Raw genomic sequence first — 20,439 nt, 5'->3', positions numbered from 1 at the left:
ACACAGGACACTGAGCAGAGTATTTTGGTGGATGCAGCTGCAGTTAGGTGTAGTTACCTACCATCCACCACTACTTAATCATTCAGTGTGTCAAGAGAAAATGAAGGCAGGATGTTTCTAAATGGAACTACAGTGTCACTATGTGGCACATAACCACAAATGCAGTTTTAGTGTGGGTTTCATAAAGGACTACTGTGTATAAATTAGTGGTTGGACTTGATTTTGGTCCAGATGTCTTTATTCGGTGTGTGTGTGAGTTATGAAACAGTTCACTGGATGAGACGTCCTAATAAATTAAATAACTAAAAAGACAAACACATTAAAAACAGAGTAGGTTTTCCACAAACTAGAATTACAAAAGGTTGTGTTATTATCTGATAATAGGTTTGTAATGTATTTATTAACCATTTATAAAACCCTCACATAAGCCTAGAGCTTGCTGTATAAAGCTTATCATAACGTGACACCAGGTTTTCTTTGGCTTGGGCTTTGTATTGATGTAACATCTATTTAAAGAACCATCTAGGTTGAAAGATTGAAAAAATCTTGACTAAAACCACTTAAAAAACGACTTAATTATATCTTATAAATAAGAATACCTAAGACTGTAATGTTGCTGAAGACTGGAGAAAATTAATAGATACAGTAGTAGAGAACTGGTTCTTGTATTTGTGCAAAAGAGGCTGAGATAACCTCCACAGACTGATACTCACTGCACCGACCGACCTTGTGCTGTCTACTCCTCCATTATAAATAATGCATGGAGTCTGGAGTTTTTTAATGCAGACTGCATCATCTCCTACAGCACAGGACACTTCCTGCAGTGTTTTTATTTATTACAATAGCTCCGCTCCACTCCTCTCCAGTATGTGGCGGTGAGTAGTGTAAATGGCAGAAAAACATCAGTAGAAGAAGAAGAAGACGACGATGAAGAAGAAGAAAAGGCGGAAGAGAAGCGGATGTTTACGGAAACAGTCGGCACTTTTTACTTTCTAACTGAGAATTACACATTACTAGATTTGCTTTATTCCTCTCATTTAGTTTACCTGAACCTTTCAGAAAATAAAGAAGAGGATTAGTCCGTATTGTTGGCGGTTCTGCTGTGTTGGCTACGATACACCAGCTAGCTTAAATGAGCTAACGGTAACGTTTAACTTTAGTCACTGTGTGTCGTGTGTTGTTTAATTCAACATCAGCTTTTCCCTCTATATCCTGAAACATACACGGGTTTATTGTGGTTTCGTTGACTAACTACACATTATACGCTGTTTTAGCCTAAGTACATGCCTCATTTAAGATGATCTCTGCTTAATTACCTTTACATTGAAATAAGCTCTATTAACGTTACCGGCTACAGGGGGATATAAGAATATATATATATATATATATATATATAAACAGGGAAATCAGTGTTGAATAACTTTACAAACAGTACAAGCTACACAAACAGTATTACTGCTAGGAAGGTTGTGTCTTGCTAAATCTAAATAATTCTTCATATTAGTCACTGACGACTTTATCTTTTTATTTTTAATGTACTCTTCACAGAAAAATGTCTAAAAAGTCTAAAAAGAGAAAGCGCAGGAGGTTGTCTTCGTCCTCTGTTGAAGAAGATGAGAAGGTGAGGGGAATGCATTCAGATATTTTTCTCATATATTGCTATGAGTAGGAAAGATGAACACATTCCCAACCTGACAGTGGGTTTTATTCTTGGTATATCATAAAATCGATCTATATCTATATGTTTTCAACTAGTCCGTACCTCACAAATTAAAGTACTTCATCAAATTGTTTCTAAGAATTTGTGCTGAAACATTAGTTGATTAACGAAGAAAATCACAAGCTCACATACTCCAACTTTTTGAATGTGTCTGCTATGATGTTAATATACATACAGTGTTGTTCAACGTAACAACCACCAACAATCATAGAATAATTGATAAAATGATTGATAAATGATTATTTTTAATTTTAGGGCTTCATTCTATCTTATTAGTATTAAAAACAAGCACATTAAAAAGGCTAAATAAAGGCCCAAGAGTACATGTGTGCTTTCCAGTTAATCTTCCAGGTAATTTACAAAGATCTGTAGAAAAGGGCAATGAATTGACTGATCAGACTGTGTAAAGGACACTGCACAAAGTCAGCCTCCGATAGCAAAACCACTGCTTACAAAAGTGCAAAAACTTTGCCAAAGAGAATGAAAAAGGTCAGAGGAAACAAAAGCAAATAAGCTGTGATGTAGCATGTTTGGCATCGACCTGTCCTGAACCACCACAGTGACTATGTTATATGCAGCTGCATAAGTGCAAATGGTGGCAGCGAGATTAAATTATATAAATTCAAGTTTGTAAACCCACATACTGAATGAAAAGATGACTCCCAGTCTAAAAATCTTTGAGAGAGAGAAAGAATTGCTGAATATGAACAAAAATATGAAAACTATGGCATGTCCTCTAACATTATGTCACCAAGGGCTTACTCTGCATTCTAATTAGGTGTTCACAAATTGTGATTTTTTGTTTATTTGTTTGTTTTTCAAATTTACAGGCATCTGAGGAGCAAGCTGAGACTAATAAGTGCAAAACTGACAAGGGAAATCAAGACTTGAAGAGTCAGGAGAGGTTAGATACTATATATTTAACCTTTAATCACTAGTTTAAATTCATATTATGTAGCTGCACTTTATTCACTTAATGGATATGTTTTTAATCATCTCTGACAGTGATATTTTTTGTTTTTGCATATAGCTGTGCAGTTTCCTCTGCTATTAATGATTTACGAAGCACCCGCCAGATCAAAAAGCCTGTCTACAGAGTAGCAAAAACACAAGCAACAGACCAGAAAGCTGTTAATAAGGATAAAGACTGTACAAAAGCGAAAAGTGTCTCACTGCAGATCTACAGGGAAAACAGCTCCAGTAAAGCAAAACATAATATATCAGGCAAAGATAATACTGTCAGTGGAAGTAAGAGCGTGGAAAAGGAACACTCAAAACCCTCAGGCACTACAGGTACAATTCTTCAGAGAACAGAGAAGACCTCTACAGTCAGCTTGGATGAAGAGTCTTCCCAGGGAAGCTCATCCAAATTAAAAAAGCAGTTAATGAGTCCCAGTTTGGCTTCTGCTGAACAGAAAGAACAGAAGTACAATGTACCGAAGAAGAAGTGCAGAGCTAAGGAACCTCAGAGACCAGAACATGACAGCAACTCTATCAAGACCAGGGAACCAAGCAAGGCCTCCTCCATCTCCAAAGATTCTTCAAGGCAGAAGAAAAGTGAGCCTGTCAAAAACATATGCCAAAAACATCAAGAAGAGGAGTGTAAGGCCAAAAAGATCTTGTGTACAGATGCACAAATCCCCTCTCCCTCCATTACAAAACAGCCATCAGCTTTAGCCAAACAAACTACCTCAGAAAGTAGCTCAAAGGTGCTGAAGAATGTTGTTTCAATCCCATGGAGTGTCGCATCAGCGTCACACAAAGCAGCATGGTCATCCCCTCCGCAACAAATGTGTTCTCACACATCACCTCAGCTTCAAAAGTTTAAGATACCAAAAAAAGCTCTACCAAGGCCAGTAGATAGCACAGAGGGCAATAAAAATGTTATTTCTAAAAACATAAATATCAAACATGAGACTAAAGTTCTTGACTCTGAGGTGTCAGTAAGAAGCACACAGGGAAATGTCCAACAACCTCGCAGATGTTTGGAAAGCACTTCCAGTTTTTCACTTGAAGGACAAGATAAGAGGTCATCTGGGTCAGGCCAGCTTCCAACTGTGAGCAGTACTGCCACTGAGCCATGGTGTGACCAGGTAATATAAGCATTACTCATTTAATCAGTCATTTATTCATTAAATTGTTTTCATGACTGAATTTTTTAAGTAAATGACTTCAGTTTGTTGCTGCTGTGGTTTGAAATGGCAGAAACTATGTTTGTTTTTAAATGTGTCCTTCTATAGATGCAAGTGGTTGAGGAACTTCACCTTGCTCGCTCTCAGAAGAGACTGGGGGTGAATGTAATGCAGAGCTATGGAAAACTGACGTGTATGGACATAGACACCCCAGAAGAGGACGCTAGTATAAGTGTGTATAAGTGTATAATATAATTACACTTGAAATATTGTTAACTGTGTGGAAATGAAAACTCTTTCTTAAATGACCACATGGAGGCACTATAAGTTGGAGATGAATGATTTGCTATGGCCTCACATTTGAACTTGATTTGCCTAAAACTTACATGATTTGAAAATCATTTGCTTTTCTTCTAAAAACAGGAAGATAGTTAGAGGATATGGCCTACGTCACACTGACTGCTCAACAACAAATGATTGATTATATGTGAACTATGTTTGGTTACAGGCAAACAGGCTCCTCAGGAAGAGCTTATTCTCGTTCTGGACACCAACATTCTCCTTAGCCACCTGAATTATGTGAAAAAGATCAAATCTCATGGCCTGGGAGGTAAATTATGATTTTAAAACCTTCACTGGAAAAAATCTCTTATTAATATTTATAACATGACTTGTTAACCAGGGAGGGCTGCTGTTATCTCATGTAATGGGATGTACAGTCACAAAAATGCTTTCTTTCCACTTCATGATCTCTTAGCCTTGGGTTTCCCTGTTGTCCTGATCCCCTGGGTGGTACTTCAGGAGCTGGATTCCCTAAAAAGAGGGAAAGGTCTGTCAGGTTCTGTTGCCCACCTTGCAACTCCCGCTATCTCGTATATTTATAACTGTTTGAAGAGCCGGGAACCTTACCTCTGGGGACAGTCTATGCAGCAGGCTGCTGAGAGCACATGTAAGTGTTGATTTATTATAAATATGAAAATTATCAGTGTGTTTAAAGCAGTACTCATTTATTAAAAACAAGAATGCAACTTAAACAGCAATGGTTAAGGGTGTGCATGAGCCCATATCACATTTGTACTGGCACCAACAAACCAGAGCAGGCTAAATGTCACCTTTGGTTACAAAAGAACACAAACATTACACTAATTGCAGGCAAAATAATAAGCACTCAAGCATATGGCATTAGCTTTCTGATTTGTCTATGAGTTCAAGTGTCAGAATAGTAGATAAAATATTTATTGTAGAATTAGATTATTAGTATTTGACTTTCCTATTGATTTTTATGATATTGTTTGTGTCAAAGGGATTTTACGCTACACTGCATGGACACTTGGTGGCACTAGCACCAAGTTTCTCCTCCAGAATTCATCATCATGGCATACATTGTGTGAATCTCAAGGGCAGCTTGCACCCATACATACATAGCTGTACTGTATATGGTATTGGCTAGACATATGGAACTATCCAGTGAGTCGTGACAAAATACACGTAGTTGAGATATTTATTGAGTATTCTGGAACATATACATTCTTGAAATAAAATGAAAATCTCCATTTTATGCTTTGCTTTTCTCTGTTCTACTGTGTCGTAACATGCTTTTCCTGTGCCTTCAGTGCTGTGACAGCTAGACAGATCGCTTCCATCTCTACGCAGACTGTTTGTGCAGGTTTTTCTGTATCACTCTTGTCTTTCTGTTCCTTCCTGTGTCTCTCTGCACCTCATTGTAACCAGATGGCCTGAATGGTGAGAATAATGATGATAGAGTGCTGCAGTGCTGCCTTCAATACCAAAGACTGTATCCAGGATGTGCTCTCATCCTATGCACGTGAGTTCCCCCTCCCCCCCAAGGCATACTGCTGCTGCTGCAGACTGTGTGCTCACTGCAAATAATGCACATGCATGTGACTGTGAGTGGGTCCAGCTAGATAGTTCCAGTAGGGATGGGATAAAGAGAGAGTCAGACAGAATAATTGGGTAAGAATGGATTTGCTGAGCAATGAGTTCAGTTCAGTGTTTCTTTTTTTCAGCTCACACAGCAGTGTGTGATTTCACGTTCATTTTTCTTTTGACCTATTTCCCAGACTGCTGTTTTCAGACAGTTATTGATCTTTTGTCTGAAATAAAGGTGAAATTAATGAGCAGACATTGAATTATTTTTGCACAGTACAAATTTTACAGTACAAATATTATATGAGCTGCCTTAACATATAATATTTTATCACAGCCACCTGATTAAAAACAAAAACAAACAAAAGATCTCCCTCTTGCCTCTCTAGCAATGATAAGAACCTATGCAGTAAAGCCCTCTTAAGTGGGGTGAAGGCCTTGAGCAAGAATGATTTGGAGGCAGAGGCTGGGAAATCCAGAGATGTCCATCACCTTTTACAGAAACTTCACAATCCAATGCTGACTCATACAAACCCCCAGATCTCATCACCATCACTAAGGAGAACTAGTGAATCAGTTCAGCAACACTGTCAAGGCAGAACAGGACTTTCTCCAGGATTCATGGAGAGAGGTGAGCCAGGGATTAATGTGTTTCTCATGCAAAACAGGAAATTACTTGGCGTATTCAATTAGAGTGCAGTAGTTAATATACCGTCCATGCCTTTGCCATGTCCACCCACTACTTCCTGTTTTCTCTTACTTCACTTTGTGTCCGCCTGTATTACATGTTAAATTCAGCTCATAGCTTCAGCTAAAAAAAAAATCCAATGAACAAAATGTCAAAATTCTATGTTCCCCTGCACAAATACATAAACTGTTTAGTTTATTTTATTTATACAGCTTACTGTGTATATTGTGCTGTTACATGCACTTACTCATTCTCATCTTACACATACATGCACACTGTATTTTCTCATGTAAAGGACAGTTACTGCCCAGCATTGTGTGTTGTGTGTTTGTTTCTATATTTAAATACACACTATGCATTTATATAACCCATCACAGATGGCCAGCAGCTCAATGAAGACAAGAAGACAAGATGGGACCTTAGCAGATGTGTTTCTGAACTAGAAGACTGCCTGCAGGAGGTGCTGTCTGATGTGTTAGAGGCAGAGATGAAAGCTGCTTATGAAGATCTGTGGTTAGAGGTGAAATAGAGTTTTGAAATTTCACATCATCTCTCAGACAACCATTTGATTATTGTTTCTAAATCAGGTTCCACTGTACAGGTGTAGTTGCATGTTTACGCATATAAGGTCTTTAGAATACCAAATACATGTAATTATACAATACTTATATTATTATTTATTTATTTATGTTTTTAATAGATAGTTTATGTAAAACCACCCTGGACTCTTCAGGATGTCCTACAGTGTCTAAAAAAGCACTGGATAGCTGTCTTTGGGCACATCGTCCCACGGAGGAAGCAACAAACTGTTTTAAATCTCATTGACTTCTTCAACTCAGGTACGTAGACTTGTAAGGAAGACGTGCTATTGTGTGATTTTGTGTTTTTTTTTTTATCGTCTTCAGATACTTTTTTTTACATTTTTCTTTATTTAAGGGACATTGCACATTATTCAACATTACACAAAACATAACAACCTTAGTAAAATTAGAGAGAACATAACAAACAAGAAGCCAGGTAGGGAAAAAACAGACAAAGCAAGCTAACATTGACTAGATGTGATCGCAGGTCTGTTTCTCAGCCACTTGTTTTAGAAAGTGAATGTTTTTTTGGACTCTGCTGTGCTTATTTATTTATCCTTTAACTCAGTTAAAGATTTCCATAACAGTGTTTGAGTTTGTGTTAGAAATCTCATACCTATCACACATTGTTCAGAGAGAGATGAGTCTAATCATTGACTCCTAGTTTCCACAAGCTCTAACTTCCAGTATGGATTACACTTTGTGACTATGCTTTAACCTCTTATATTGTATTATTGAGTATATTTTCTGTTTCTGGAAATGGAAAAATGATCATAATGTCACATACAGCTAAGGAAAACACTTGATGCCAGTTTTATTGATGTTGATTTTTGTCTTTTTTTAATTCGAACACTTTATTTTGAAAACCAATACTGAGATATATTGTTAGTTGCAGGTACTAAATAGGTTTCAGGCTCAGGGTTTAAGTGAAAATACCTAGCTTTAGGGAAAGTATTCCTCATCGGACAGCAGTGATGAGATACTGAGTCATCCTCCAGATAAAAACCCTTACTCCACTAGGCTATGCTGTCGTTTGTCCTGTGCTGTGCCAGAACCCTACAGAACTATATACGGAATCAGGTCATCTGCTGAAACAGGATTCTCAAATGTGTGTCAGAAAGATGCTGAGTCGCCCACTGCAGCTCTTGATATCAATGCTGGATCTATGTGTGTGTGTATGTGTTTCAGTCCATCTGTGTGGGTGTGACTTAGATATCAGTGGTACAATGCTCATTAATCCATCCAGGAATGTTAATAGCAAAACCAGTACAGTTTGCCCTTGTTTGGTATATCATTGGTTTATGAGCATGATTCTGAATTTCTTGGTACCACGCAGCCTGACTCTGTGCCAGGATTCTGAGAGTAGGGCGAGGAGGAGGAGGAGGAGGAGGAGGAGGAGGGAAGGAGGGAGGGATAAACTGCATGTGAGGCTAAGAGCAAATCTGGGAGTGGAAAAGTACTGCATGTGATTCTCTGGTCTGCATAGAGCAGGCTGTGTGTGTGTGTGTGTGTGTGTGTGTGTGTGTGTGTGTGTGTGTGTGGATATTTCTAGCTATACTTGTGGGGACAGACTTAAAAATAGACAAAAGTGATTTTTTTTATATAACAGTTAGTTTTTTATATTAATGTTATGTTAAGATTTGTACTAAGCACGTAGCTATTACATTTACCTAATTGCTATAAAACAAAAGACTTTATGGATGCTATTTGCACACCAACATATTTGCAGCCTTTATATACTCATATCTGTGTGTACATGGATGTTGTGTGGAGACACATACAGCGCTGGTTTGTTTTTAGCCTTCAGGAAAAACACCCTGCCTGAATTATAGGTGCAGTTATGTGATGATCCATACAGCATGATGTATATGTATTTATTTTTTCTCTTAGGTAAAACAATGAACTGTAGCGCTCTGTTAGTGGCCCTCCAAGAAGCTAATGACCTGGTGAAAGCGTTTGGCAAAAGTTCGAGCCGTGTTCCCAGTGCCATCTCAGTAATGGACAACATTTTTAACAAGCTACAGTCTCAGGTCAGCTGGAACTCAGAGCTTAAATTAATTCCACTTGTGATCAGTTTGAGAAGTTAACTCCCTTTCTGGGTCTGCACTCTCTGAGTTGTATTGTATATTTTAATTATTTGGAAGCACAGAGAGATATGTTTATCCTCTATTTCTGATGTTTAAATAATGTTTATAACCAGCACATGGAGTGAGTTTATTCTGTTAAGAGTGTGAAAGATTTGATATTAAGTGTCAAAACATAACTATGCAGAAAGCTTGATGTATTTTTTTATACATCATTAGCCTTTTATTTGGCTCTGTTGGATTTTATTTAATATATTTCAATTTGAATAATAGCTCCACTTATATGTGTGTAGGGGGAATCTCCTGCAGGTGATGTTGTTATGAATGATGATGATGAAGACAAACAACCCACGCCTGCTCAGGTCTCTCATCAGGAAGTGTGGGCCCTTTTTGAGAACATCTGGTCTAATGTCTGTCAGATAAGGTGAGTGTAATGGGGATTTTTGATGGATGTAATGTTAGGATTTCACTTATTGTTATCCTGCAGGCAACAGGAAGGATGTATTTCTTACCAATTTTTCACAGAATTGACTTAGATTTAAGCACTTTATTTCACTTATGTGTCACCTTGCAATCAAAGTTATTTTCCACTGTAGGACACTGTTCAGTCTGCTTGACAGTGAACAAACAACAAAAAACACCAGACCCCGTTCCATTCATTCGAATTAAGGTTAAATTATTATATAACATAACGCGTTGGAACACAAACAACCCTTTGGAAGTCGTTTATTTTTATATGTATTTTGTTTTCCATTCAGCTGACTTCTGAGGTCATTATTTTCTGTCATGTTTCAGCTTGGAAGTGTTCAAAGCGCTGGGCTTTGACCCTCACACCATGCAGAGTGCTCACCCAGTGCAAGGTCCCCTGCCACCACAGGAGGCGTTGGCCTGTTTGCACAAACTGTCCTCTATGGTCTCACAGCTGCTCCAGGCATTCAGCAGGTATTTTAGCCCACTTCACTTTTCTTCACAAAATGTTAACTTAAATTTTATATTTAGCTTTTATAGAGCCTGGGTCCTAAAATGTAAGAAAAGAAAATGATGTCTGTGTAGACTTTAACACCTCTCATAAGGTGCTTTTTTCATTTGTCTCCACAACCCGTCTCTCTAAGATGTCCCTTTAAACTGTCCTTGGCCTGTCCTTCACCAGCCTAGTCCTTCCTGTGCTGCGTGCGGGTGTTGTGTGCTATCTTAGCTCTCAAGCCCTGTTTGGTGTTGGTCAGGCTGTAATCTACTTGACCTTGTAGCTTTGCTTTATCACCATTCCCATGACGCGATAGGCACCACTATATTGTAGCTCAATTTAGCTTTTCACGGTCCCTTTGAGAAGGAAAATGCATCCGATCTATGAGATATCTTCATCTGTAAGCTTTGCCACTATTCTCTGTGTGCATATGCTTTGGTATTGTGAACTTTTTGCATTCCACACAGGACTTGTAACACCTATCAGTCATCCAACAGGCACAGTGTGGCATCAAGTTGAGCTGAACTTTCGTTCGATTTGAGTAACAATTCATACCAACAATGCACGATGATGTATCATTGAAGCTTTTGATGAATTTTTATAGATTACCATTATCTGTGAAATTTGATGATGTCAACATTTTTCTCAAGCTGGCATCAACGATTTGAGTTCACTCCATTTGTGGCTCTCAAAAAGCAGACACTCCTTTACAGTCTGGCTACAATTAAGACTTTTTCACATCTCAGTAAAATGATTAATTAAAAGTTCTAGTTTCAGTGTCCTGATGTGGTGCATGCTGGCTTCCTGTCACACCCTGCTTTTCCCACAGTGACAATTCATGAACTTATTTAAATTATCTAAATTATCATGCAGAGCTGCTTCATGATATCCACTGTATTTCTTATATGTCTTTCTTATATGATCTCTATTCCACAATCACTCAGAGTCGCAGTATATTAATTATTCTGTAGATAGGATTAACTGTGACATTTGGGTCTCTTTGAGGGCAGGTTCCAAAAATCTCCCGCTATCCAAAGGGTAAAGTGTCAGCTCATGTCACTCTGTGTCATCCAAGTGCCATCCTGAACTCCTACTCTCTAGTGTAGATCTACAAAACCATTTTACCTTTCGTTTGATTGTAATTTGGCTTCCTGTCACACCCTGCTTTTCCCACCGTGACAATTCATGAGCTTATTTAAATTATCTAAATTATCATGCAGAGATGTATGTATGTATTTAAATACAATGAAAATAACCACATTTTAAATTTTCTAAAATCACATTGTTTATTTGAGACCTCAGCTCATGTTGCTTGTCATCTCCAACATCTCATCTCCTCCCTGTTGTGGTTTGTAACTGATGAAAATACTTGAGCTTGTATGTTTCTAGATATATTTCCTGTGTTACTTTTGCTGCTTTCTTCTGTAATCTTTGTTCTACTTCCCGTTTCCCCACTGAATCCATAACATGTTGCTTGATACAGGAAACAGCTTGTTGTGCGTACATAGAAATGTTAATATGTGTGTGGTCATGATGTGTGTGACTACAAGGCAAGCATGTTTTTACATATGCATCTATGAGCTGATCAAAGAACTTAAGAAAACTTGGGTTGTGATTTGTGTTCTCAGATCAGTGGCTATAAACCAGACCAACCAGGCCACTAAACACTTAAATGTGTCCCCAGTGCACTTCACTATTGCTTAAACGCCTGTAAAGCTTATGTTTATTGCTTTTGCTACAGAGAATACTGTATATCTAGCATGGTGGTGCTGATGTCTTATCACATCTATAACACACACCTTGTTCCTTTTGTCAGGAAGTGTTTAGCTGTAATTTCCTGTTGACAATGACATGCGATAGTGCATCTTCAGCTGCTTAAAATGTTCTGTGTGTGATGTTAATCAGTCTGGGGAGGAGCAGCGTCCTCAAAACATCATTCAGTCATTTGTGATGATAATTTATTTTTTTCCTTTGAGCCTTTTAGAGGACAGAATCTTTTGTTCTAATGCTGATCAAACACAGTGAAGACCTAAATCTGGGGATGCAGATGTGTACTCTGCCCAAAAACCACATGACAAAGTGTGTCATAACTGCATCCTCTTTTAAAAGTAGATTTTTCTTTCAGGTCTTGGTGTGATCTTAAGCCTGTACTGAGTCAGTATGTGTGAGTGTGTGTGTGTGTGTTTCACTGTGTGACTTTGCACAGTTCTGTTTCTGCTTTTGAGCTTTGTTGTTGTTCAGAGTCATTAATGCTTTACTGTGGGTTCTTTTGAAACTGGTAGGTTGTACAGTAGGTGCTGATGGGTTTCCCTTTTAGTATAAGTAGGAGTTCATATGTGTTATTATTTGTCCTGTTGCTTTATTTAAATCATCAACCATATCACAATTCTTGTAGGTGTTGCTTACTAACTCAGAGAACTGTTTCAAATATCTTTGTAATTTACTGTGAATGTTGTAATGTTTCTACCTTTGTCCCCATCTGCAAGAATCTTGGTTCACTGTTTATAGTTAATGTGTGTGCACTTATCTGCACACACACATAACATGCATGTGTGTTGGCTGCTCACCTACTGTTGCCTTGGAGACAGCCAGACTCATTTTCACATGTTGGAGCAGAGCTGTGACTCATTCCATACAGGCTACCTCTCTCCGTGTCCCTCTCACTCATTTTTCTCATTATGTGGACCCCAGATATGGATAATTTAGGACTGTGCTCAAATCACAATTTTCTATTCCACGTGCTTTGCTCCTTTTCTGGCGTTACTTACTCTCTTTTTGTCTGTCAGTGTATATTTCTCTTTTGATGGACAGAGAAAGCATTAAAGAGTTATGCACTCTTATGTTTTGTTGGTAAACTGATTCCTATCCTGCTGTCAATTTTTTTCAGTGTCTTGTCCCCTGCACCTGGTTTGGAGGATGTTCAGTCACTGCTCAGTGTTATCCACTCTAATAAGGTTGGTGCCATTTCACAGTTATTGCCATACAATTAGATGTCATTTTAATAAGGTTATTCGACCTCATCCCCCTGCAGTGGCCTTTGGTATAATGAGCACATCTTGTTCCGTTCTGCTCAACTTACTGTATATGCATTGTGTTTCAGATTGTTGATGTGGACTCTAGATTGACAGCCAGAGACCTACTTGATTGTTTCTCACAACAAGACTACAGGTAAGCCATACACACACCTTCACACACATAATAATGATATGCTGTACAGTATAACCCCCATTTTAGGTAAATTAAAATGTGGTGCACATATTTATTGTAATGTCAGGGATAGTGTCAGTGTAAAACTAAGAGAAGTAGGACTATTAAATAATAAAATATGCTAAAAATAAAAACCTGTAACTAACTGATTAATGAGAACATGTGCAGAGTATTTTTTTATTTGTCATGGACAAAGATTTGTTTCTGTGTGTTCTGCGCACCACTGTGTAATTGTCCAAGCATGTAGAGATTGTCAATGTCTACAACACACTTCAGCGTTTTCAGCAGCCTGTGACTCATCAACAGCCTTATAGTGTTTTTTTTTTTCACAACAAATTAATTTTAAAATGATTAATTGTAATATCAGAATTAGCCATACATCAAAAGGTCTCCCTCTCTCTTGCATTTGCGAATTAAAACCTAAATATCCCCTAACGTTTGAATATTTAATGAAATTAACATCCATGCCATGCGCATAAAATGTGCTCTGCCTCTCTCTCAATTTGGAGACAAAAAATCCAGGTGCTGTAGGGCGACCACAGCGATTTAATAATGCCAGACAAGGTGCTAGCTGTGTTTGGTCAGCGTGAGACAGTATGGAAAAATCTCGATGCTAAGACTAATGTGTGACATTGTCACAACTGAAACGCTTGAGGAGATGGAGCTGAGGCAGCCACTGCTGCAGTTTAACAGACTGTGGAGCCGTTGTAAAGGTGGTGTCACTGAAGACCGTATCAATGATGTGAATCACTATGGGGATAATAACCAATGATAACAAGTGATGAAATCACTCATTATATCAAAGAGTGCTGCTCCACAACACCCCAACATCACCTTTTTTGCTACAGGGGAGTCCTCACAAGATGGATTTCACGTACAAGTGGAATTTTATTTAACATCCAGAACATGTTTCAGTCAATTTATTCTACAGAAATGAGTATCTAGTGACCTGATTAATGCTGTACACTATGCAGTATTTTTCTATCAGATGTCTCAATCAAACACTCTCAGAGCTCTTGCACTCTTTGTTGCAGCATGCCTGGACAGGAATGCATGTCATTTTAGCTTCACAGCTGTTGCCCTTGTCCTAACAGCCCTCTTCGTAGACATCCCCAGCAGAGCGCTCACAATGTTGGTCACCATGGTAACCTATTCAAACAAGTGTGAAACTGACTATTAACGTATTTCTTCAAAGGGACGCCTAATAGATGTTTGAACTTTAATACTCCCCTGTGCAGGCTTGTGTATGATGAGACTCCATGTCCCATATGGAGTTACCTAGATAACAAAGCTATCATTTGCTTGTCAGCTCTCGTCTTGAAGAGTTAGGGCTTATCTGTTGCATGGAGAATAATTAATGTGGTTCTGGAGTAAAAGTAAAGCAGAGATAAATGTTAAGTAACCAGCTATTTGAACAATGGAGATTAAACGGTGCTCTAATAAAAGTGCAATGTTGACTAAGCCAGGATCACAGCTGAAGTGAAACCAGCCTATTATCAGTGTTATCTATTTTAAACAATTATATCTGTTGTAACAATTAGATCTTACATTTGTGAGTTGTAAACTGTAAATACTTTAATATAGTAGATTAGAGGAAGTGCTGCTAAAGGCCTGATTCACTACCTCTTCCCTTCCTCTGACTGTGACACAGAACTTACACCTTATACACCTTCTCAGAGATAATCTTTCCTGACTTGATACTAAATAGTAACACATAAAAGTAAAGTAGCATATATTGTTAGCTAATTTACTCTTTTTTATTGAAATGATAAAGATAATATAATTAAACTGCTAATAAAAGGTTAAATTGATAGTGCCAAATAATAAGTTGATCATTTATCAAGCAAACCTTAAAAATTGCTGCTTCCAGCGTCTCAGATGTAGAAGTTGTTCTATGTTGCATCACTGTTACAGCCAAATTAATATTATTAGCTTTTATATTTAGTTAGTTTTTTTAGTTTTTGGACTTTATTTTGTTATTTGTTATTTTTATTAAGTCAAAGTACCTTCTTGTTTGAAAGGATGATGTGTAGCCACTATGAAACCAAGATTAATTATAATGAAAGGCAGCATCTGCTGTGTCACGTCATTCCAGGTCTTGTTACAACATGTCGGCATCGAAAGATATAGTTAAGCAGACTGTGTTGTGATTATAAATGTTTTATATAGTTACATTCAGTGTGAAGTAATCTAGGCCTTTCCTTAGGGAGCACATTATCCATGGTGTTAAATATTTGATTTCTGTGCTCAGTGTGGTGGTATGATGTCATGAGTTACATAAAGCCTCAGGGAGGCCCTCTCCAGGATCGCGTTTGGTGACTGACAAGCAGCTTTCAGGACAAGTGGGCGTCAGCAGATGATAAGCTTTCAGAGGAGTACTGAAATGTTAAAATGTCTAGGCTTTATCTTATGCAACAAGTTAAAAAGCAGCCACTACACCAAAACTAAAGTGCAGTCCTTCCAGCTTCCAGCATTAAAACGTTTCTAATTATCTTTATGCTGTACAAAAAGAACGAATGAGAGCTATCATGTATTTATTAAGTAATAGGATGTAGCACACACCAGTAGAAAGTTTGCTACACCGTTTTGGTTCAAAGATCTAAGGTCAGAGAGTGTCGTGGAGCAGTTTGTAAAGGGCAAAGTTCAAATTTGAATCCTTTTTTTAAGGTGGAAAGAAACAAATCACAGTTTCGCAGTGTCTGTGTTTCGCCTGCCTTTTGCTAGATTACTTTCAGGTCCAGGATCCATTTGAATGTTTCTTTACACACAATGCTCCATTTGTCTGGGATTTTCCCAGCGTTGTTTGTTTTTTTTTTTGTCCGTTCCGTGCTTGTGTGCTTTTTTTCTTGTGATCCTGTTGATTTTGCCGCAGGTTATTTTCACCTGTGGCTGTGTTATTAACATTGAAGCTTTCTTTTTTTTCTTTTTATGTGAAATTGCTCAGCTGCTGATTGCTAAAGCTTACGGGTGAGGGCAAATGTCCCAGTTCACAAGGCAGCTCGGACAAAATATTACCCCTCACTAACAAAGTATCGTGTGAATGTCATCAGTGTTTAACCTTCTTATAATTTCTTACGCAAGTCTTGGACACAAAATCTCAAACGCCACCTCCTTATCTTTAGTGGTCACCTTTTACGGCATTATAAAATTGACTCAGTTATTATCTGTAACTTGGTCAAACAGAGTGACCAGTTAGTTATTAAACTAACCATAATTGAACTATTATTGAAAATACACTAAAGGGAAATAGCTGAGACTAAGACAGATCATTCATTTTATTGTTTTTCCACTCATCCTTTTCTTGTTCAGCAGTAAAATGGATTATGGCATATGTGCAAATCTTTCCTCCTCTCCTCATCATCTTTTCCACTATATCACTGAAGTCAAACATTTCTTAAGTGGCACATCATTCTTCAGGCCATTGTTTTATTTTCAGATGAACATGAAAAACAGGAAAACTGACTTTTAAAGCAGACTTAGCATTATGCAAATCGAAGATATGCTTTAAGATTTTGATTTAATGTGCAAAGGGAAAGAAGGGACGTATTGCTGGTGTTTGCTTATGCTTATAAAAATATTTTCAGGTAGCCATTTAATATATTTTCCCTAAATTCATAAAGAACAACATTTACTCACCACTGAGATGAAAGCTTTCTGTTAAACATAACACAGGAATGATTCGCTGGTGGTGAACGCTGGTCAGTTATGTCATCTCACTGCATCATCATGTGGTTCTATGGTCAATTCAGCACAAATCGTTATTGTCTCCTGGGGATATGATTCAATTAACTGCCACATATGTAGGCTGCTATTGAAATGTATATGTTATTGATCTGTTTCAGTGACTGCACAGAGAGATTCTTTAACAAGAGTGCGACCAGTGAGTCACAATGAGTCCAGATTTGTCCATGTAAACACAATAACAGGAAGCTGTTCACAGTGTCTTTATCCATGGATCACGCAGTAATGTGAAACTAGATCCGTTGTGACACAGCAACATCCTGAGGGTAAACCTGCTGTTTCCACAACTTATGGAAAACACCCAGCTGCACATTTGGATGAAGAAGGGGAAGTGGATTGATAGAAGTAGGGTGAAAACAGCCGGCGTCGACTGCCAGCAGATTCTGTCCTTTTTTTTCTCCTCCGTTCCCTGAAGTTACGCAACACTCCAACAGAAACAAAGCAGAGGAGGAAACAAGCAAGCAATAATGTCTCCGCTGCTAAGTAGCTGTTGCCAAGACCATAGAAGCCAGTTTGTGTGTGTGTGTGTGTGTGTGTGTGTGTGTGTGTGTGTGTGTGTGTGTGTGTGTGTGTGTGTGTGTGTGTGTGTGTGTTGTGTGTGTGTGTGTGTGTGTGTGTGTGTGTGTGTGTGTGTCTGTGTGTGTGTGCTCATAGAGAAGCCTGGGTTTGTGTTTGGCTTGTGCATTTGTAACTGCACGGATGCATGTGGTGTTGTAACCATGAAAATGCAATTCAACTGGAGTGAGGTGAGGGGAAATAGCTGACACTGAAACAAGAGACTTCTAGAAGCTGCAGCTTGCACAGAAGCTCTTTTGTTTGTGATGGACATTCTGTGCTGAACATGGTCAGCACTTAGAAAGTGCAATCATCAAGACGTGACATACATTTTTATGTAGTCAAAACTGAATAAACTCCAGTGCAGCTTTAAAAAGGTAAACAAAATGCACATATCTTAAAGAAGATTAATCATATGAAAGGGGAAATGTTTTAAGTCATACATATGGTTGAATTTACTTAGCTTTATCAGGATTGTGTTGTGTGAGTATAACATGCAATGAACTGTCACCAGATCTAGAGCCAAGAATTAAACCGTAAAGAGTAAAGAATAAATAAATACTAATAAATAAAGTCAATTTGTATATTTTAGTTAATTTTTAACAGATGCCATAATTAACAATCAGTCGGGTCTACTAAGTGTAAGGAAGTAAGTTAATTCAGAACCTGAGTTTATTCATATGTACCATAGACCCCTATTGTTGTTCCAAAACTATTAAAAACTCATGTGAAGTAATCAAAATCATTGCAACTTTGGCAGAAGTGTTTGTTTTCAAGTAAGAACTCGCCTGTGAAGATCTCATCTGTGTGTTTCTGTGGTCTAATCGGTCCTTATCCTTGTCCATTGTGTTACCAGGGAGAAGCTCAGAGTTGGAGGGAACCAGTTAATTGAGGTAAAGGAGACACTGGATCGCTGTGTTGAGGCCACGGGGCAAAACATCCCTTTCACCACGTAGCCCTCAACGGGCCAGACACCTTAAACTGATATCCTTTACTTGAATTGTAATTTAAAGGGATACTTTTATTGTATCACCTGTGAGCAGATCTGGTTTCAGTTTGTAGATGTAAAAAGTTCTGCTCTGTTTCCCCGAGTGTTTTTGAAAGGATGTTTTCCATTAGTTTTTCTTTTCTAACATAGAGAACTGCTTTAATGTTCTCCAGCATTCATTCAGCTGTTTTATAGTTGGTTCTCGTACCTCGTGCCAAAAAATCACAGCTAAGTAAGGACTTCTCATCCTTCACATGGTTTTGTTTATATCTCTGGTGTGATGAGTCCAGAAAGTTGATTAACATTTATGCACATGTATTGTTTTGTTAGGAGTGATAAGCTAAATCTCAATGCTGGTTTTCGTTAGTTTTATATTGACATTTTATATTTGCTTATGAAAAGATTTGTTATATATTGTGCAGAGGCTTTGAAATATTTATTTATTCAATTGTTTTTTACAAATGAATGTGTAATGATTTGACACAATTACAATTAAATTTTATTTATATAGTGCCAAATCACAACAGATGTCGTCTCAATGCACTTTACAGTGTTTAAGGTTTAAGACCTTACAGAATATAACTGTATACAGAATTATATAAAAAAGAGAAACACTGGGCAGGTCGGTAGGGCCAGTAACTGCACTCTGGAGATATACCGCTACAAGGCCAAGGATATCTGCAGATATGTAAAGAGAGAGGGAGAGAAGAGGAAGCACAACTATGGGAGAGAGAAAACAGTTAATGTCATACAATGATGGCATTTGAATCCATAGATGAGAGGAGGGGGGTTCAGCAGTTATTGGGACATCCTATTGTAATAAAGGGAATTACAATAGCCCAGTATGAAAGTGACAAATGCATGGACTAGCTTTTCAGCATAACTTTGAGACAGGATGCTCCTAATTTATATATTTATTTCTAATTTATATTCCTGTAGTCGAATGAAGGCAGTTCTATTCATTTATTTTATGTATGATGTAAAGGAGATATCCTGGTTAAAAAAACTCAGAGATTCCTCACAGTATTACTAGAGGCCAATGTTATGTCATGTAGGGTAAGAATATTATTAGACATCATGTCTGTGAGGTTTTTTAAGAGCAAACAAAATAACCCCTGTCTTGTTTTGAATTTAGGAGAAGGATTTAATAGATAAATATAGCTGGGTATCATCTGCATAGCAATGGAAATGTATAGAGTGTTTCCTAATAATATTGCCTAAGGGGGACATATATAAAGTGAAAAGAATCGGCCAAAGCACAGAACCCTGTGGAACTCCGTAGCTAACTTTTGTGTGCATGGAAGACTCATTAACATGCACAACCTGGAGTCTGTCTGATAGATACTAGTGCTGTTCCTTGTGCTGGAGTAAAGTTAAGTTGACTGTTCTCTGTGTTAGTAAGTGGCTCTGAAATACAAGATGGGATCAGTTCCTTTATTTTGTCAACAGCATTTTCAGATAAACATCTACTGTAGTGGAATGTTTTCTTTGGTAAAGTAAAGTTCAGAACAGTAAATTCAAATGTTATTAAAAATTTGTCAGATAAAAGAGGATTTTAGGGAAAAACTATTGAAATATACATTAAATAAATAAATTATAAAACCAACTGAGTCTAATAGTGAAGTCAATGCAGTGTTGAAACAGTTATCATCAACAGCTACATGGATATTAAAGTCACCCACTGTAATGACTTTATCCACACTAAGAACTAAATCAGATAGAAACTCTGAGAATTCAGTTAAAATCTCACAGTAAGGGACCAGAGGACGGTACACAATAACAAACAGGACTGGTTTTCCAGTTTGGATCAGAGAGGCTAAGAGTGAGGCTCTCAAATGAATTCAAACTGTGTCTGAGGTTGATTAATAAGCTTGAGTGGAAGATCCTGCTTC

The 20,439-nt window shown here is 37.8% G+C and overlaps 1 protein-coding gene across 1 annotated transcript; it reads left to right on the top strand.

The window, feature by feature from the left end:
- Positions 1-952: 952 nt before the first annotated feature.
- On the top strand, positions 953-19,071 carry swt1 (SWT1 RNA endoribonuclease homolog). The gene is made up of 17 exons (XM_026345823.1): positions 953-1,143; positions 1,549-1,621; positions 2,551-2,624; positions 2,751-3,813; positions 3,961-4,084; positions 4,361-4,462; positions 4,610-4,801; positions 5,584-5,677; positions 6,129-6,370; positions 6,805-6,947; positions 7,128-7,266; positions 8,899-9,038; positions 9,386-9,516; positions 9,888-10,034; positions 12,944-13,010; positions 13,157-13,224; positions 18,416-19,071. The coding sequence occupies exons 2-17, from the start codon at positions 1,553-1,555 to the stop codon at positions 18,513-18,515; spliced, it is 2,895 nt and encodes a 964-aa protein (XP_026201608.1). The 5' UTR covers positions 953-1,143; positions 1,549-1,552; the 3' UTR covers positions 18,516-19,071.
- Positions 19,072-20,439: the final 1,368 nt, after the last annotated feature.

Source organism: Anabas testudineus, chromosome 4 (assembly GCF_900324465.2).
Source record: "Anabas testudineus chromosome 4, fAnaTes1.2, whole genome shotgun sequence".
NCBI lineage: Eukaryota > Metazoa > Chordata > Actinopteri > Anabantiformes > Anabantidae > Anabas > Anabas testudineus.
The sequence above is the reverse complement of the archived record's forward strand: the minus strand, read 5'-3'. Positions and strand labels throughout refer to the sequence as shown.

Coding starts and splice junctions, on each gene's coding strand:
- swt1 (XM_026345823.1), top strand. CDS start 1,553: ATGTCTAAAAAGTCTAAAAAGAGAAAGCGCAGGAGGTTGTCTTCGTCC. Junction 2,625..2,750: donor GACTTGAAGAGTCAGGAGAG/GTTAGATACTAT, acceptor TTTTGCATATAG/CTGTGCAGTTTCCTCTGCTA. Junction 13,011..13,156: donor GTGTTATCCACTCTAATAAG/GTTGGTGCCATT, acceptor ATTGTGTTTCAG/ATTGTTGATGTGGACTCTAG.